General features: G+C 40.8%; 1 protein-coding gene across 1 annotated transcript in view; it reads left to right on the forward strand.

The window, feature by feature from the left end:
- Positions 1 to 19,357, forward strand: part of LOC126237376 (dynein axonemal heavy chain 7) — a 1,033,797-nt gene that overhangs the window by 942,978 nt on the left and 71,462 nt on the right. Inside the window, exon 57 of the mRNA XM_049947460.1 lies at positions 8,436 to 8,602. Within this exon, the coding sequence (XP_049803417.1) occupies positions 8,436 to 8,602 (167 nt within the window). The remainder of the gene's footprint in view (positions 1 to 8,435; positions 8,603 to 19,357) is intronic.

The raw sequence follows: 19,357 nt of genomic DNA on the forward strand, positions 1-19,357 counted from the left end.
TACAAGTATATCAACGACCTTAGGTTATTGATGTTCCCTGATATGGAGTACATTTACATTGGGTAAAATGGGATGAGTGAAGGTATCTATTATTGCCTCATACACATCTGTTTTCCTACTGCATCACAAAGATGACCTGTGTGCTTTAGTTGGAATACAATATTTATGTGAACTCAACTTCAATTTACTAGTTTCTGTAGAGTACAATATTCATGTACCTCTTCTTTAGCCTCTGCTAATCTTGTTTCCTTGCATTCAACAAATGTCTATTGTTTTTTGCAAAAAGAATTATATACACGTGGCTTGGGGTAAATATTTCCCCACCGAACTAAAGTGCTGCCTTCACCATAAAATGTACCATACTGTCACTGCTGATTATTGTCAGAATAGTTTGAGGAACTTTCCATGGGCATAGAGCAATTCTTTGACCACCAAGATTCCCTATTTGAATCCTGTAGAGCACATTTGGGTCACACTGTGTTCTTGATCATCTGCTCTTATTATTCCCTCTTGGCTCTTGTACATATTGTATATTTAACACACCTCTCCCAACAGCTTACCCCTATTTTTGTCAGACTTTCGAACATCTTGCACCATTTTGTGAGGGTTGTTCAAGAAGTAATACCAGACATTTTTTTCTCAGAACATATTTATTGTTAAGACTCTGAATTTGGTTACAATATACATCAACATGTCTTGTCCCTGTCCTATTTTCTACGTAGTCTCCATCATGTTCTCTAGCTGTATGCCAACATTGTGGAAGAGCATGTATTCCCTGCTGGTAAAAGCACCTTTTTGAATATTCAAGAGTCTCGATCATTGCAGATGCACTTCCAATGCTGACTGACAACTGTAGAGCCAATTGTTGAGTTGTGGTGTGCCCCGGTTGGCACAAGTAAAGGCATCCACACAATTCAGCATGTCTAGAGCAGTGGCTGTGACGTGATGTCCAGAGTGAGGCTGTTCATCGAGCTCTGTCTCTGCATTTCCTGATAGGCTGTAACTTTCTTTACCCATTGTCCAACTGTAGTCCTATCAACTGCAGCATTGCCATACACTGCACACAAATGTTTATGGAAGTTCACCATAGTTCCTTTTTCTGCATGGAAGAATTCAATTTTATTTTCTTTCTTTCTTCTTCTTCTTCTCCTCCTCTTCCCCCCCCCCCCTCCCCCCCCCCAACTGCAACATCAGAATTGCCTCTCTGTTGCCTTAAAGCCAAGCTGATCATCATCTGACATGTCCTCAATTTTCTTTTCCATTCTTCTGTATATTATTCTTGTCAGCAACTTGGATGAATGAGCTGTTAAGATGATTGTGTGATAATTCTTGCACATTTCAACTCTTGCAGTCTTCGGATGATATTTTTCTGAAAGTCAGATGGTATGCAGACAGACTCATACATTCTACACACCAACGTGAACAGTCACTTTGTTGCAACTTTCCTCAACATTTAGAAATTGTGATGGAATGATATCTATCCCTTCTGCCTTATTTCATCTTAAGTCCTCCAAAGCTATTTTATATTCTGATTCTAGTACTGTATCCCCTATCTCTTCTAAATTGACTCATATTTCTTCTACTATCACATCAGACAAATCTTCCCCACTCATGGAGGCCTTCAATGTACTCTTTCCACCTATACACTCTCTCTTCTGCATTTAACAGGGGATTTCTGGTTGCACTCTTAATGTTACCCCCCAGCTTTTAATTTCGCTGAATGTTGTTTTGACTTGCCTATATGCTGAGTCAGTCCTTCCAACAATCATTTCTTTTTTGATTTCTTCACATTTTTCATGCATCAATTTCATCTTAGCTTCCCTACACTTCCTATTTATTTTGTTCCCTTAACATTTTTGTACTTCAATCTTTCATCAATCAGCTGAAGAATTTCTTCTGTATGCCCTATTTTCCTCACAGTTACATTCTTTGTACCGATGTTTTTCTTTCCAACTTTTGTGATTGCCCTTTTTAGAGATGTCCATTCCTCTTCAAAAAACTGCTACACTGTGATCAGAGTATGTATCTGCTCCTGGGCATGCCTTACAACCCAGTATCTGATTTTAGAATCCCTGTCTGACCATGATGTAATATAACTGAAATCTTCCTGTATCTCCCAGCCATTTCCAAGTACACCTCCTCTCTTGTGATTCATGGACGGAGTATTCGCTATTACTAGCTGAAATTTACTACAGAACTCAATTAGTCTTTCTTCTCTCTTATTCCTTGTCTTAAGTCCATATTCTCCTGCAACCATTTATTCTACTCCTTCCCCTACAACTGCATTCCAATACCCCTTGAGTATTAGATTTTCATCTCTCTTTATATACTATATTACCCTGTCAGTATCCTCATATACTTTATCTGTCACTTCATCTTCATCATACAACGTCGGCATGTATACCTGAACTATCGTTGTTGGTGGTGGTTTGCTGTCGATTCTGAAAAGAACAACCCTACCACTAAACTGTTCACAGTGACACACACTCTGCCCTACCTTCATATTCGTAATGAATCCTACTCCCCGTTATACCATTTTCTGCTGCTGTTGAAATTGCCCTATACTCATCTGACCGGAAATCTTTGTCTTCTTTCCATTTCACTTCATTAATTCCTGTTTATCTAGATTGAGCCTTTACATTTCCCTTTTCAGATTTTCTGGCTTCCCTACCATGTTCAACCTTCTGAAACTCCATGCCGTAACTCATAGAACATTATCCTTTCATTGGTTATTCAGTCTTTTTCTCATAGTCACCTCCCCCTTGGCAGACCCCTCCCAGAGATCCAAATGGGGGACTGCTCTGGAATCTTTTGCCATTGGAGAGATCATCATGACACTTTTTCAATTATAGGCCACATTTTCTGTTGATACATTTTACGTATCTTTAATGCATTAGTTTCCATTGCCTTCTGCATTCTCATGCTGTTGATCATTGCTGATTCATCTGCCTGTAGGGGCAATTTTCCACACCAAAGACAAGAGTGTGTCCTGACTCAATATTGATAAATGTCCACATTTTCTCCCAGCTGTTAGTCAAGCATACAAATTGTAGCAACAGTCCTATCAACTAGAAGATACACATCTGATTGCTTTTTTTCTTGTATTTAAAGTCTGGCATACAGTTGAAGTAGATAAATGAAATCATGCTGCCACCCAGAGAGTATTTGTTAATTTGTTAGTGAGGACCTCATTCATCAAGATTTATTTCTGACAGCATAGGGGTTATGTTTGCAATTTGCTGAGATCAGTCATATTCACTACTTGGCTTGTATGAACTGGGCCACAGTCACTTCCCAATTAAACAGATCACATATTGGGGTTGGGAGGTCAAGGGCTACTGTGCTAAATCCACACCACTGTCTGCCTGCTACATTTTACTGTGAGAACTCGTCTCCAAAGCAGCAATTGATCATGGATGCTAATATTCACCAATCTACCTATGGATAGCATTGGGGCAGTTGATTTCACTGTTGTCATTCCAGTCTGAGCTGCTGGAGATGGCGGTCATTTGCATGTGAGCTGTGCTTGCTTGTATGAATGTGTGCATGTGGTTTCTTTTTGGCCAAAAGCTAAATGTGTAACAGTCGTTTTGTTATGCCTGTATGCAACTCTACATGGTATCTTTACAGTGGGTAGCAATCTATCCTTTTCCTAATATTGTTGATATTCCAGGCTGGAGTTCCCATTGTTTGATTTCACTGTTGGATGTATAATTGACAGTTTATGATAAGCATGTTGGATACAGTTGTATGATTTCATTGCCATAATTGATGTGGGTACTTGGTTCATTTTGATCTAACACACTGTCAGTTTCTGGAATTTGTTTCAGGTAATGGTTTTTGTAGACAACAATAAAAATCAAATTCAGCTTAACTGTGATGCAAACAATTGTGAAATAAGTGACAAAGCAGTTTTCATGTAGAGTTTGCCTCCTTCTCTGAGGTTAAGAGTGGGATTAGGTACTACTCTTCTGCTAATTAAAGTCCCATTTTTTACACGCTCATCTTACATCGAGCTAGTAAAAGGGAAAGTGAAATGTGTTGCTGTGCTTTTGTAGCTACATATACCACTACAACATTGACATTTCAACTGGAAACTTAAATTAGCTGTTGCAAGAGTGTGATTTGAAAGATGAAGTGAGGCAAGAACTTCACTGTCTTGAATAGAAGATGCTGGTTGTGGTAGTACTAAAACAACTGAGTGACTCAGTTTACATCCTATTCCCAAACAGGAAGAATGTATGTAAAAATTAGCTGGTGGTATGTACTTTGCCAAGTTGGATCTTGAAGAAGCATATTTGCAAATCCTTTTGGACAAAGACACACTGAGATTTATGGCAATAAGTACTCAATTTGGTCTTCACCATTTCAAAAGGTTACCCTTCAGAATAGCCAGGAGACTGAGTTTTATGCTGCAGTATTTGGAACAATTAATTTACAAAGTGCCGAATGCTGTGAACTACTTTGATGAGATAATTGTGTCAGGTGCAGGCCCATGGGATCTCTTAACAGAATTTGGAATCTTATTTTCAAAATTCTAGAGGCAGCAAATTTGAAATGCAAGAAATAAGAGTGAAATACTCTCTGTGGACAGCAGAAGAAACAGATGATGCCATTAAAAAGCTTCTGGCTCCCAAGAACTTCAAGCAGTTACATTCCGTAGTGGGACAAGTAAAGTTTTTCAGAAGTTTCTCCCTTGTGCAGCTTCCATCATCAACCACTGCACACAGTATTATGTAAAGGCACCAGGCAGAACTATAACAGTGTCACACTGACATATTGGTTTTGAATGACCAGTAGCATTTTCTTCAAAGATTCTGGCAGTGGCACAATGAAATTACAGTCAGATCAAGAAGGAGGCTCTCACAATTATATTTGCAGTTAAGAAATTTCATGAATATGGATGTAAATGTATGCTCCTCACAGATTGCAAACCTTTAATTGCTATCTTTGCACTGAACAATACTGTTCCTACATGGGCACCACAAAAGTTGCATCACTGGGTGCTTCTGTTGAATTATGACTGTGAAATTATATTCAGGTTCTCAGCACAAAATTTGATTGTGGATTTGATACCACATTTGATAATAGGACAAGAGAAAAGCTTTGACTCATCAGCAGATTTTTTTAGTGGATGTCATTAGTCAAGACACTGTGGGAGGTTTAACAGTAATTTCTAATTTAATTGTCAAACTTGAGCCTAAATATTCTGTTTTGTCTAACATCAGACACTATATTCAAATGGAGTGCCCTAATGACAAGAAGTTACTTAATCATCCTGTGATTAAATCTTACTGGAATAGAGGCATGCACTTAAAGTGTACAAAGGTGCCATCCTGAAACATTCAGAATCAGGCAAGACACCGAGCAAGGTGGCGCAGTGGTTAGACACTGGACTCGCATTCGGGAGGACGACGGTTCAATCCCACGTCCGGCCATCCTGATTTAGGTTTTCCGTGATTTCCCTAAATCGCTCCAGGTACATGCCGGGATGGTTCCTTTCAAAGGGCACGGCCGACTTCCTTCCCCATCCTTCCCTAATTCGATGAGACCGATGACCTCGCTGTCTGGTCTCCTTCCCCACAACAACCAACCAACCAATCAGGCAAGACATTAATGGTTATTGCTGTGGTGCTTAAATCTAAGGTATTACAGATGCTACATCAGTGCCATTGGGGATATGTGTACCAAACACATTGGCAGAGAGCATTTCTGCTGGAAGAATATCGACCAAGACATTTAAATGATGTTGGCTATATGCTGCTCATGTCAGAAATATCAGTCAGAACTGCCTCAACAATATTTTCTGTGGCCACAGACATAAGAACCCTCATCGTGCCTACATATTGATTTTACAGGACCATTTCTCAGAAGCTACAGGCTCATCCTCATTAACACTTTCTCCAAATTTCCATTTGTGATGCAGATGTCAATGATATCTTCAATGAAGAGTATTCAGGCTTTGTCTAACATCTTCTCTACTGAAGGACTGCTGAAATCTATTGTCATTTAAAATGGCACACAGTATTCTTCTCAGGAATTGACAATGTTTTGTGAAACCAATGGCATTTCACACTTCAGAAATGCACCATTTCATCGTGAGGCCAACGGACTCACTGAAAGATACTTACGAACTTCGAAGTCGCACATGAGAAAGCTTGTTCACAGTAAAATGAAGACAGTGCTTTATTGATCTTCCTGTCTCAGTATAGAGCTACTCCACATGTTGCATAATCTACAACAGAGAAACACTATGGAAGACCACATTGAACATTAATGTCAATTTTAAAGCTACTCATGCATCCAAATGCAACGACAATGGTGAAAACAATTTTTTTTTAAACTAAGTGATCTAGTACTCATTTCAGTGTACAAATATGAGAAAAAGGCATGATTAGCAGGCATAGTCATAGAGCAGTTTGGCAATGCTGTGTTTAAGATTAAATGTTTACATGGAATCACAATGAGCCATAAAAATCAAATCAGGCTGCACCACACTCACATGCAAATAGGCTGAACTCCTAGGCTGCTTTCTTTTACAGAACAAGGAGACCTCAATGCAGACAGCCATCTGAGAGATCTTTCAGTGCAGCTGGTAGCTGCCTCTACCAGTGCATCCAGCAGCAAGCCCCAACTGCATCCAGCCTATGACAAACTAATGGAAGTGGACATCATGCATAATACCTCAGACCAGGCTACAAAAGTCAAAATGGCAAATGCGTGATTGGCTGACCCCTCAGTGTTGTTTTGCATGGGTTTCCCATGGTGCCACTGATGAATGCGAAGGAGAGCAATATATGTGCACCCACCAAATATTCACACCAGTAAGCAAGGAAGCAGGTTGCTAATGAAGCCAGCTGGGTTCACTGGTCTTTCTCCACACACACACACACACACACACACACACACACACACACACCAAGGGAATGATGTTGTGTTCCAAGTAAGAGGTTCACAACAAATACTGTGAGAGATGCTGGTACCACACAGGCACAATCACTCACCTGGTGTCTCTCAAGTCTGTGCACCAGCATCCAGATGGTGTTCCCAAACTCGGATCCCTTCCTGTGCCTGTGCTACTTGCTCCATCATGTTGTACTCATCCGTTGAAGGGATGGACAGCAACATAGGGAACACTGTCAACCACGGACTAGTTTACTTCTCCTCGTACTGGCTGACAGACACAAAAACACAACATGCTGTGGACACTCAATAGTTCCACACCAACAATCAGACTGTACAGTTCAGTGCCTGCAACAGCTCATAACAGTGTCCTGAAGACTACTTTCTGACCTAGCAGCCACTATTTATGGAGTAATTGTACTACTGAGAGCCTCCTCAATTACCTGCAGTTATAATGACAATATGTTAATGGCCCTGCCACAGTGATAACACTGGTTCCTGTCAGATCACCAAAGTTAAGTGTTGTCAGGCATAGCTAGCACTTGGTGACCCTCTGGGTCTGCTAAGTGCTGTTATCAAGCAGGGTTCACATGGCATTGTGAGGCCAATTAAGGAGAGACTTGATTCAGAAGTAGCAGCTCCAGTAACAAAAATTCCTGTTTGAATGGAGAGAGGAAGTGACAATATATAGACTGCCAAGAGAGTACAATGTTTGTTGGACCTCGTTGTATCAGGCTTTGGACATAAGAGTGCCACGCATCAAACTGTACTATAATTTAGTGCCATTTTGTAACATACTCTTGATGAATATTATTTGTTATTTCTTATTGTATTGCCACATCTTTATTATAGAGCTGCCCTGCCAAACATGTGTTTATTTGCATGCATGCAAATCAGGCACCATTAAGGAACCAGAGTAGGGAAACAGTCTTCTGCTTCCATGAATATCTGGGCTGAATTAATAGCAGCATTCAGTTACTACATTTAAAACAGTTAATCTCTCATTTCCTTAAATGTTGTGTTAATCCATAAAGATATGAATAAATGTTATATCTAAAGGAAATTTCACCTGAGAGAACTGTAATATATGAGACAGACTGACTGGCTGTCACTTACCTTCAGGAGGTGGAATTCCAAGTATCACTGGTGAAAAATTCTATGCCTAGCTTGTGGAATTATTTGCACATAGAGGAAATTCTTTCCTACAGAAGGAAGAGGCAGTTATGAAAGATTTTTTTCTGCTCTTAAATAAAATGTTGTGTTGCTCACAAGCTGCTTCTGATCACATGTTGCAAAGCTATTTACCCTTCATTCAGCAGTCAGAGTAAGACAGTGCCAAATTACTGTCACTAGAGTGTTGTGTAGGTCAGCATCTTGGTCTCCTGCAAGATAGTCAGTAGGGAACTGACTTGTTGTGTTGTTACTATTATTGTTATTATTATTATGTTCACAAATAATCATTTTTACAGACTGTATTAAGCAGTTGATTTCCCATGCCATTGACAAACACTTATTGCTGCAATTTTGTACAGGAAAATACTATGCTCCAAAAGAAACAACCTATGAAGCATATTTAAACTATACACGGTCCTTACCTCTAATTACACACCCAGAAGTTTTTGGAATGAATGAAAATGCAGATATTATGAAAGATCAACAGGAGACTGATCTTCTCCTCAGCAGCATGCTCTTGACCCAGGTAATTATAGTAAACATTATTATTAAGTCTCATAGGTAGAAATGTGAGGATGCTCAATCAATTTCAAATTGATTCTAATGGAAGAAATGAAGAGTGAAATAACAGCCTCATATTTTTGTTCTGAGCTGTAGTTCACACAGTAAGAAAATATGTTTTGTATTTTCTATAGATGGCAGAGCAAACAACAGAATGTATCATCTTTAAATTACTTTTCCTTAAATATATTGCGATTTTCAGTGCTTCCCAGCCACATTTGTTAACAGTGTATAATACAACTTCCTAAACAGTGGTATGGTTCGTATGAACAATCGAACACATGCACACGTATGCACATCTCTCTCTCTCTCTCTCTCTCTCTCTCTCTCTCTCTCTCTCTCTCCCCCCCCCCCCTGCCCCCCCCCCCCCACACACACACACATACACACACACACACAGAGTCAAGTCTCTGAGAGGCTCCCTGTTTCCCTATCAAATAAAATGAAAGAAAAGATGTATTTAAGCAATATACTGCCACCATTATGTAACTTGAAGTATTGGAGAATGCTGCAAATGATTGGAGGTTACATTTATTTGCACATATATCATCATGTGACTCATCATGGTAACTAAGGAAAAATTTGTGTGATTTCTTCAATTTCATCTACAACCTAGTACCATTTCTAAAATTCCATCCTAAGTTATTCCATCTTGTACTGATTGTTCTTAAACAAGAGTAACTGAAGTTCTGTTTACATTGCTTGATAACTAGCTGGGAACATATACAGCAGGAACAAAAGTTATTATATAGCCTTGGTCCAACTGTGATTGCCAAGGGACAACAATAATGAGTCAAGCACTTCTTCATGCAAACTGTATCACATTATACATTCCCCAGAAATGCTATGCTTGCTGATGTGAGTGGCCTCTGAAAAAGCTAAAAACTGCTTCATGAAATATTTACTGTGAAAGAGCACAGTAAATAGTGCACTGTCTCATACACAATTTTTGTAGAAGAGTCTAAATTTGAAAGTCAGAAAGAAGGAAGAAAGTGCAAAGAATTATTTGCTTTCTATTTAGGACAAATAAATATCTGAGATATTGTATGTATATTAAAAGAAGGAAGAAAGGAAGTAACTTAGCAATCAGACCAGAACAACATATGATTCCAACCATTTGCATGTCATCCTTTGTCATATGGCATGATTTTGCTGCAACATAGAAAGGAATGAAGTCAGCATAGCACTCTTGCATTCCTTGTGAATTTTCCTGACATTGGAGATGATACTTTTCATTCACATAGCGCTTTAGGTGAGCTCATGAAGCTAAATGCACCACATTCCAGTCCTTCTACCAAGGAAAAATCCCCAGCAGTACAGGAAGTTGATCTCATGTCCTCCATGTGGCAGTCTGACAAGCTAACTACTTAGTTACACAAGCAGACATTATGCAGGGTGGAAAAAAATTGTATGACGAAATTTTAACTTTGGATAGGTGATGCCAGTAGGAACCAAAATTACTAATGTTGTGTACATCAACATTGCACCATTTTTAAGCTATGGGAACTTGGCGCCACACCCTCCGATTGGCTGAGGGATTGCCCTGTTGCTGGATGCTCTGGACAATACATGGCTGCAACATATTCAACACATGTGCATATCACGTTGGGACAGTGAAGGGGTGAGGGATGTTTGTATGTGTGAACTGACAACCATATTGCTGCCCGTCAACTGACAAATGGCAACAGGGCAATCCCACGGCCAATTGGAGCACATAGCACCAAGTTTCCACAGTTTAAAAATAGTGCATTGTCAACCTACTCATCGTTAGTAATTTTGGTTCCTACTGGCATCAGCTATCCGGGGTTAAAATTTTGTGACACAATGATTTCCAACCTGTATATATGTAAGAAATTTTACAAGTTTTATTTTTGCTCAACAGCAATGTGAATCACATTTATATGCATATTGTTTTTGGACTCTGTGTGAGCCACTTTTCACTACTGCTTCTTCCAGTTCCTGTACATCTTCAGGTTTTCCATACACACAATTCCTCATTTACTCTTTCTGACACCTCTTTTTTATTAATTTATCCATCCACTTAACTTTTAACTTCTATTTGTAACATAACATTTAACTCTTTCACACCGGTGAGCTTCTGTAGAAGTTGGGATGGACTGTGCCACTCAGCCAGTGAACTGCTTCTGAGGTCAAGAGTGACCTGTGCTGCTCAGGCAGTGGACTGCTGTAGCAGTTCTTCCTCTCCTGTTATTTTTCTGCTTCACTACGCTTGACTTCTATGAAAGTTTGACCTTAGCAGCATCTAGTGACTGTGCTGGAGTACTGTAGTTAGCAGTAGAGTCACCAGACAGCTATTGCATGAATCCATTGTTTAGTGTATTTTAATACAACATTGAATCTGTAAGTTGACAATGCCTGACACACCTTTTTTGAATGGGGAACAGAAATTTTATTGGACACTAATTTTAAAAAGAGAGAGAGAGAAACACTGTTTTATGTATTGGAAAAACCAAAAATTTGATACAGATTTTTGCATCTTAAATGACACAAAAATGAGAAAAATGAAAATAAGCATTTGTAAAAGATTATTTTCAGCTGTATTAAAAATTATAAAACCTGCAATATATCAACAATGTAGGAAAAGACAGAGTGCTACTTACCATAAAGAAGACATGTTAAGTTGTGGACGGGCATACTTAAAAGACATTCACATAGAGCTTTCAGCCACAGCCTTCATCAGTAAAGACACACACACACACACACACACACACACACACACACACACCGTCACCATTCACATACACAAGCAAGCACACCTCATGCACACACAACCACCAACTCCATTATCTCAGGGCAGACTCTCGTCTTTAAGGTATCACCTTTAAGATACACAGTGTAAAGATAAAAAAATTTGATACATTTATCATTTTTGCTAATATTAGAGATCAACAACAGAGAGTAAACACTTGTAGGAAAGTTTATAATTAATTAATTCTGTGACAAGTGGGCAAAAAATTCCCTGACAAATAATTATGGTTCCAGCCCCATTTACTCACTATCTGTTCCTTGTTAAAATAAAGTATTGGGAAGCTTCATTGTGAGGAAACTTTTTTGTGAATTAAGAGAGGTTTTGCCATGTGAATTGCTGTCTAATCTTCATTTTTTATCTGTGTTATTTCTGTATTCTGTGTAAAATGTTGTGTTTGGATGGGAACTTGCAAGACTAGTTCAGGAACACTGGTGTGCCAAGGCATATCCCCCCCACACACACACACGCACATTTCAAGTCCCTACAGAAGTGCTTCTTGTGAAAACTGCTCTAGTACCTAAACAAAATTACAGTTGTTGAAGATGGCTGAGTAGTAAACCCTTGTTTACTTGACATGGAATTACCCTACACTGGGTAATACTCTTTGAAAATTATGAAATATTGGCTCAAAATTAAAGAATTCGTCATCAATGTATCTTTGGCAACAACAAAATTAGTTTTGCATTCATCATATGTAATTGGTCCCAGCATTAATTTTATTTATTCTTGTCACATCATTAAAATTTCTTTTAGGTACCCCCCCTCCCCCCCCCCCAAAAAAAAAAAAAAACGTGTGAGCAAATGTTTTGTATTAATATATTTTCACGTACAGTATGAGGTATTTTGTCCCTGTTGCTACAGTGAATGTATGAGATTGGCATGTTTCTATTATGCCATTTGATCTTGTCTGTAAGTCTAAATGACAGCAGAAAAACAACAAATCTTCGAGCCAATACATACATGCATTTCATCTGATACAGAGACTTTCATGAGTTTTCATGAGTCATCAAGTGAAGGATCAATCTGCTGTTATTGTGATGAACTTCTGTGGGCAACAAAAAGTACATCTAGTTTAATCCAATCTGAATACCTCACTCCATTCTGTAACTGTATAGATAAAAAATCTACTCAGCAGGCAGTGAAGGGAGAATGCACATATGTAAAAGGTATTACATGATGCAAGCTTTTGGAGCCTGTAGCTCCTTCTTCTGGTAGTAAGGTTGAAGGGGAAGGAAGAGGGATGTAGAAAAATGATTGTCAATGTTTAGGAAAAGGGGTAGAGTTCAGAAAAGCTTCCCAGAACCCTGGATCAGGGGAGACTTACTGGACAGGATGAGAAGGAAAGACTGATTGTTAGAGACTGCACTGGACAAGATTTGGAAATGTGAGAGCTTGAAGGTGGAATATGGGGTAATATGCAAGACAGAGAATACTGCTAAAACATTTTGCATGAAGAGTGAATAGCTAAGTGCATTGTATGTGATAGAGGTGGGAGGGGGATTGTAAAAATAGATAGGACAGAAAATGAAAGATGTAGAAAACTAGAAGGGAGAAGGAATACAAACTGTGAATAAATGCTGAGACCAAAGAGATTCATGTAAATTAATGCCAGACAGCAACAGTTCCCACCTGCACAGTTGTGAGAAACTTGTGTCTGGTGGGAAGAATCCATCAGCATGGGGTGAAACAGGCACTGAGGTCATGACTGTCATGTTGTAGAGCATGCTCTGCAATCGGATATTGTGTGTTGCCAGTATACACCCTCTGCCTGTGTCCATTCATCCTAACTGATAACTTAGTGGTAGTCACGCTGATATAAAAGGCCGAACAGTGTTTAGATAGCAGGTGATACATGATGTATCATTTCACAGGTGGCTTGCCAAAGTAGCTGATTAATACATTCAAGACAAGAGCAGGATAATACAGAGTGGCAAATGGTGTATGCCTAAGTTGTCTTTTGGAGGAATGAACAGTACTAGGACTAGATGTCATTGAGTCCCTAGTGTCCTTGGTAATAGGGATGTGTGCATCGGTGATGTGGTGCAGGAGTGTGACAGCATTGGAGAGCAGAGCCTTGAGATTTTCAAAATCTAGTAACATAGCATCATAATAGTTCACCCTATTTGATCCAGACATGTTCTTATCTGCTAAAGCATCCATGAGAGGGGCTTTAAGTGAAGTGGCATGGTCTACATGGGGTCAGAAAAAGTTTATTATACCCAGAAATTTGTGATGATCATGGTAGGTTTCAGGTAGCGGTAGGCCATGGTACATTTCAGGTAGCAGTAGGCCGGAGATGAAGGTGACATGGTCAGAAGTCAAGCAGGTGCCCTCAGTGGTAACTTCATGACAAATGAAGGTGATGCTATAAGGTGAAGTTGAGTTTTATCAAGATTAAATTTGACATCATTGTCCATGAGAACTTGTAACACTTGCAGTAGGAGTTTCTTGTGTTTTTTGTTGAAAGAGGAAAAGATAAAGATGTTGTCCAGAGGTGCATAGCAGAATGGCAGTGGGAAAACTAGAGACACAATGAAGGGATGCCAGGTTTGGGCAGCATTTTTCAATCCATAAGATGTGAAAGGCATAAAACATTATTCAAATAGGCCAAATAGTGTAATGATGGCCATTTTTGGGGTGTCATCAGTGTTCATAGTGATTTGATGGTAAGCCTTGCAGCAGTCTATGATGCTGAACTCATGTGTACCATGCACCAAGTCTTGCGCGAAGTCTTGGATGTTTCTAATGGGGTAATTGTCAATTAATGTGGTCATGTTCAGTTTGCAGTAGTCTCTGTACAATTTGTAGGTACCATGTTTTTTAGGGACCAGATGGATAGGCAAAGAGCTTTTACTAAAATAGGGGTGGACTATATGCACATCTAATAGTTATTGCACAGCAGCCTTAGCACAGTTCAGTTTGTTAGCTGTCAGGCACCCTGCCTTGTAATGGACAGGAGGGCTGTCAGTGGTCATTAACCTACGACAGGTACATTTGAATCAGCCGTGAGGCTTGAAGAAGTGACGTTGGCATCACATGCTACACTGATACAAGAGGAGTCACAGATGTGTCAATTCTGTGGAATGACAGTGAGTGTGTCACTGACTGAAGTTGCAGCAGGCTGTATCGCAGTGGGAAGAGCATCAACCGCAATCATGATGTGCATGTGTCAGGTTGTTGGAAGTGTTCACAACCAGCTGATGGAGCTTGTTGTTGATGGCACGAAGGCCATCAATGTCACAATGCTTAAGTAAGAGCTTGACAAGAGAGTTGCCAAGTTGAGCTATCAGATATGTACACTTGGATGATAGATGGACTGTCAATTCTGAGAACGGGACTCTCATCACCCACCACATGAAAGGTCCATGGGAACTGCAAATCAGGGGTGAGCTGAAGCCATAGCATGGTTGCACCGTGGACTTTGATATCTGAATTATTAGCTGCACAAAGTGTACCATGTGAGGTCAGGATGCTCGACAGAGCAAGAGCTGTCTGGATAATGCTTGCATGTGCACTGGTGTCAGTCAGGAAGCACATGTTGGCTAAATTGTCAAGCACGTAGAGGCATCCAGACACGAGGTGATCATTGGATGATGACTGATTTTGAAGACATCACCTTGGAGGAGAAGCATGAGGTTCGGTGCATACTACAGCCAGCACAACGAGTTTTCTGTCACACAAGGGGGTAGTGACAGTTATGAATGCAATCTCCAAAGTTTGCATGGTACCAACATAGCAGGTGGGAGGAGTTGGGGAGCAAGATCTAAAGTTCCAACATCTGCTGCTGTGCTGTGCTGGTCACCATCAAGATTAGAAGGTGAGGATTGGGAGGAATGGAGTGTGTGTAGTGTAGCTGGTTCATCACGAGGTGACTGCACTGCTCCATGGTGTGATGCATGAGATCTCCCATGGCCTACTCAGGGTAGGCGAAGAGGAGGGATAGCCGTATCAAAGCCAGACTGCCAATGTAGGAAGCAGAATCCGATCTTGCAGAAGTGACGACAAGCTGGCGTTTCTGCATGACTTGATACAAGCACTCTGCATGTCATTTCTATATTCCAGTGGTTCTGTAGACAAAGAAGAGAGCAGCAACTGAATCTCATATGGAAGCCTGATGATCCAGATGGCCCACAAGGCAGTGTTCAGGCAGCAGGATGTTAGGATTGACAAGGGAACATAGGTGACGCCATAAGGGCATCCTGTCACTTCCTCCAGTGAATGAGAAAGATGCTCAATGATGATCTGCCTCACATTGAAGTATCTGGGGGGAGGAGGTGGGTTCAGGATGATATCACTGATAAGTTCCAGGTTAGCATGTAAGTGTCCAGTGAAGCATACAAAGAGTGCATTATCTCTGGTGATGCAGCTAACATCCAGAATAGAGTCCACCAGGGTGAACCATGTGAGAGGGCTATCGTTGTTGAGGGGAGGAGCTTAGGAAAGTGGCCAGGGGGAGAGGGTGGCCTGAGCCAGCATTGGAGTGCAAAACTGTGTGCTGGATGAGGGCTGGACAGAGCAAGGGTGGCGTGCAGCAATGTTACAGTGCCCGACATCTTGACCACAATTGGGGGGGGGGGGGGGGGGGGGGGCACTTTAGGATGTCACACACCACAGGAGATGTGGTAGGCATGGATGATGCAGGTGTGAACATGGATGGCACGGAAGACACAACTGGTGTAGGAGGAACGGCCGTGGCCTTTATCTCATGGAAGAGTCTGGAATGCTCTAACTGAGCAGATGTGGTGGCACTTCCCAAAGGCTGGAAGAAGGTCACAGGTTGGGAGGGTAGATGCTCATGTGCTGCACAGTCTAATGCAGGGACAAGACAGCAGGATCCTGTTTGATCATCACTTACTTGCATTGCACTATAGCCTCAAGTGTCTAAAATGGCTGTCAATGGTTTGGGAGAGGGGGCAGTCCCAAAATTAAACGAGAAAACATGAAGGCAGCCTGAGGTTCTGTGAGTGCATAGTTGAAAATGGTGTTCAACGTACTTGTGGCGACATTCTGTACTGCATTCGAATATAGAGGTTGGAATGCGATGTCTGATGCATAACACATGATACAACGAGGAGGCACTGGAAACAATGTTCACAATAAATGGCAGTAATGACTGAGGGAAGTCAGCGCGATGCAGAAATGCACAATAACAAGGTCACCACTTCAACACTGCGTCGTAGTTGGAAATGCTAGAGACACACTTTATTAACAACATCTTCACTCTTAAGATCACAGTAAAATAATCATAATGACACAAATATATGACTTGAGAAGAACACACTGGAAAGGTAACATAATCCATTCTGTACTGAAATATCCACACAATGATGATGTATTGCACGTGTGATGGGGTAAACTTCATATGCGTGTGTGTGTGTGTGTGTGTGTGTGTGTGTGTGTGTGAATAACAAGATTTTAACACTGTATTCGAGGTTTTACCAATACCCTAAAAGTATCTGGCTTTGAGAAAGTTTATTACAGTCTTAATTTCTTTGGCAAACCATTAAGTAATTAAGATTTGTCTCTTTGAAGCATTACTTCTTGTATGTATTCTGTTGCTTTATCCCTTGAACTGTCAACATCAGTAATCTAAGTTAACACAAGGAACCAATTATTAAATACACTACTGGCCATTAAAATTGCTACACCAAGAAGAAATGCAGATGATAAACGGGCATTCATTGGACAAATATATTATACTAGAACTGACATGTGATTACATTTTCATGCAATTTGGGTGCATGGATCCTGAGTAATCAGTACCCAGAACAACCACCTCTGGCCGTAATAATGGCCTTTGATACCCCTGGGCGTTGAGTGAAACAGAGATTGGATGGCATGTAGAGGTACAGCTGCCCATGCACCTTCAGTACGATACCCCAGTTCATCAAGAGTAGTGACTGGTGTATTGTGACGAGCCAGTTGCTCGGCCAATATTGACCAGACATTTTCAATTGGTGGCGAACATTGTCTGTATCCAGAAAGGCCCTTACAGGACCTACAACATGCGGTTGTGCATTATCCTGCTGAAATGTAGGGTTTTGCAGGGATTGAATGAAGGGTAGAGCCATGGGTCATAACACATCTGAAATGTAACGTCCACTGTTCAAAGTGCCATCAATGCGAACAAGAGGTCACCGAGACGTGTAGCCAATGGCACCCCATACCATCACACCGGGTGATACGCCAGTATTGCGATGACGAATACACGCTTCCAATGTGCGTTCACTGCGATGTCGCCAAACATGGATGTGACCATCATGATGCTGTAAACAGAACCTGGATTCATCCGAAGAAATGATGTTTTTCCATTCGTGCACCCAGGTTCGTCGTTGAGTACACCATCACAGGCACTCCTGTATGTGATGCTGCATCAAGGGTAACCACAGCTATGGTCTCCGAGGTGATAGTCAATGCTGCTGCAAGCATCGTCGAACTGTTTGTGCAGATGGTTGTTGTCTTGTAAATGTCCCCATCTGTTGACTCAGGGATCGAGAAATGGCTACATGATCCGTTACAGCCATGCGGATAAGATGCCTGTCAGCTCGACTGCTAGTGAAACGAGGCCGTTGGGATCCAGCACGGCGTTCCATATTACCCTCCTGAACCCACCGATTCCATATTCTGCTAACAGTCATTGGATCTCGACCAACGTGATTAGCAATGTCGCGATACGATAAACCGCAATCGTGATAGGCTACAATCTGACCTTTATCAAAGTCGGAAACATGATGGTACGCATTTCTCCTCCTTACACGAGGCATCACAACAACGTTTCACCAGACGACGCCAGTCAACTGCTGCTTGTGTATGAGAAGTCAGTTGGAAACTTTCCTCATGTCAGCATGTTGTAGGTGTCGCCACCGGCACCAACCTTGTGTGAATGCTCTGAAAAGCTAATCATTGCATATCACAGCATCTTCTTCCTGTCGGTTAAATTTTGTGTCTGTAGCATGTCATCTTCGTGGTGTAGCAATTTTAATGGCCAGTAGTGTACATTGGATTACCTGACTCATAAAATTTATTATTTGTCTGTTTTCTTCAGTAATGCAGTCCTCATATTTCTTAACTTAGTTACAATTTCTCGTTCAGTTATTGGCAATACAGATTTAATTTTAATATCTGAATTTATATAAATGTGACTTTGATGGTGTCTTCCATCAAACTGGTTATTTTAACAATGAAAACAATCAGTTATTGACAAAATTATTTAAGTAGACAGATAAGAAATCTACTAACCAAGTGGCAGCAGAACACACACATAAAAGACGGTTGTAATTCACAAGCTTTTGGAGCCAGTGGGTCCTCCTTCAGGCAGAGGGGTTGAAGGGGAAGGACGAGGTAAGAAGGAAAAGGACTGGAGAGGTCTAGGAAAAGGGGCAGATTTTGGGAAAGTCATCCAGAACTGCAGGTCAGGGGAGACTTTACTGTAAGGGATGAGAAGGAAAGACTGACTGTGGTTCTGGGTGACTTTCCGAAAATCTACCGCTTTCCTAGACCTCTGCAGTCCTTTCCCTTCACCGCTCTTCCTTCGCCCTCAACCCTTCTGTGCATGTAAATGGGTACTGTACTTTAGTAGTACAGTTTATTGCTGTTTGTTCTCTACAAATTTGCAACTTATAAAACATAATAAGCTTGCCAATTACAACTGTCTTTTATGTGTGTGTTCTGCTGCCACTTGATGAGTAGGTTTTTTATCTATCCAATTAAATAAATTGGTTATTTTATACTATTTACTGTTTCATTAGAAGTTAAGCATTACATTGTATAACTAAAAGAATGTGCGAGTGTATACCTGTCCTTTTTTCCCCCTAAGGTAAGTCTTTCCGCTTCCGGGATTGGAATGACTCCTTACCCTCTCCCTTAAAACCCACATCCTTTCGTCTTTCCCTCCCCTTCCCTCTTTCCTGATGAAGCAACCGTTGGTTGCGAAAGCTAGAATTTTGTGTG

This window comes from Schistocerca nitens, chromosome 2 (genome assembly GCF_023898315.1).
Source record: "Schistocerca nitens isolate TAMUIC-IGC-003100 chromosome 2, iqSchNite1.1, whole genome shotgun sequence".
Classification (NCBI taxonomy): Eukaryota; Metazoa; Arthropoda; class Insecta; order Orthoptera; family Acrididae; genus Schistocerca; species Schistocerca nitens.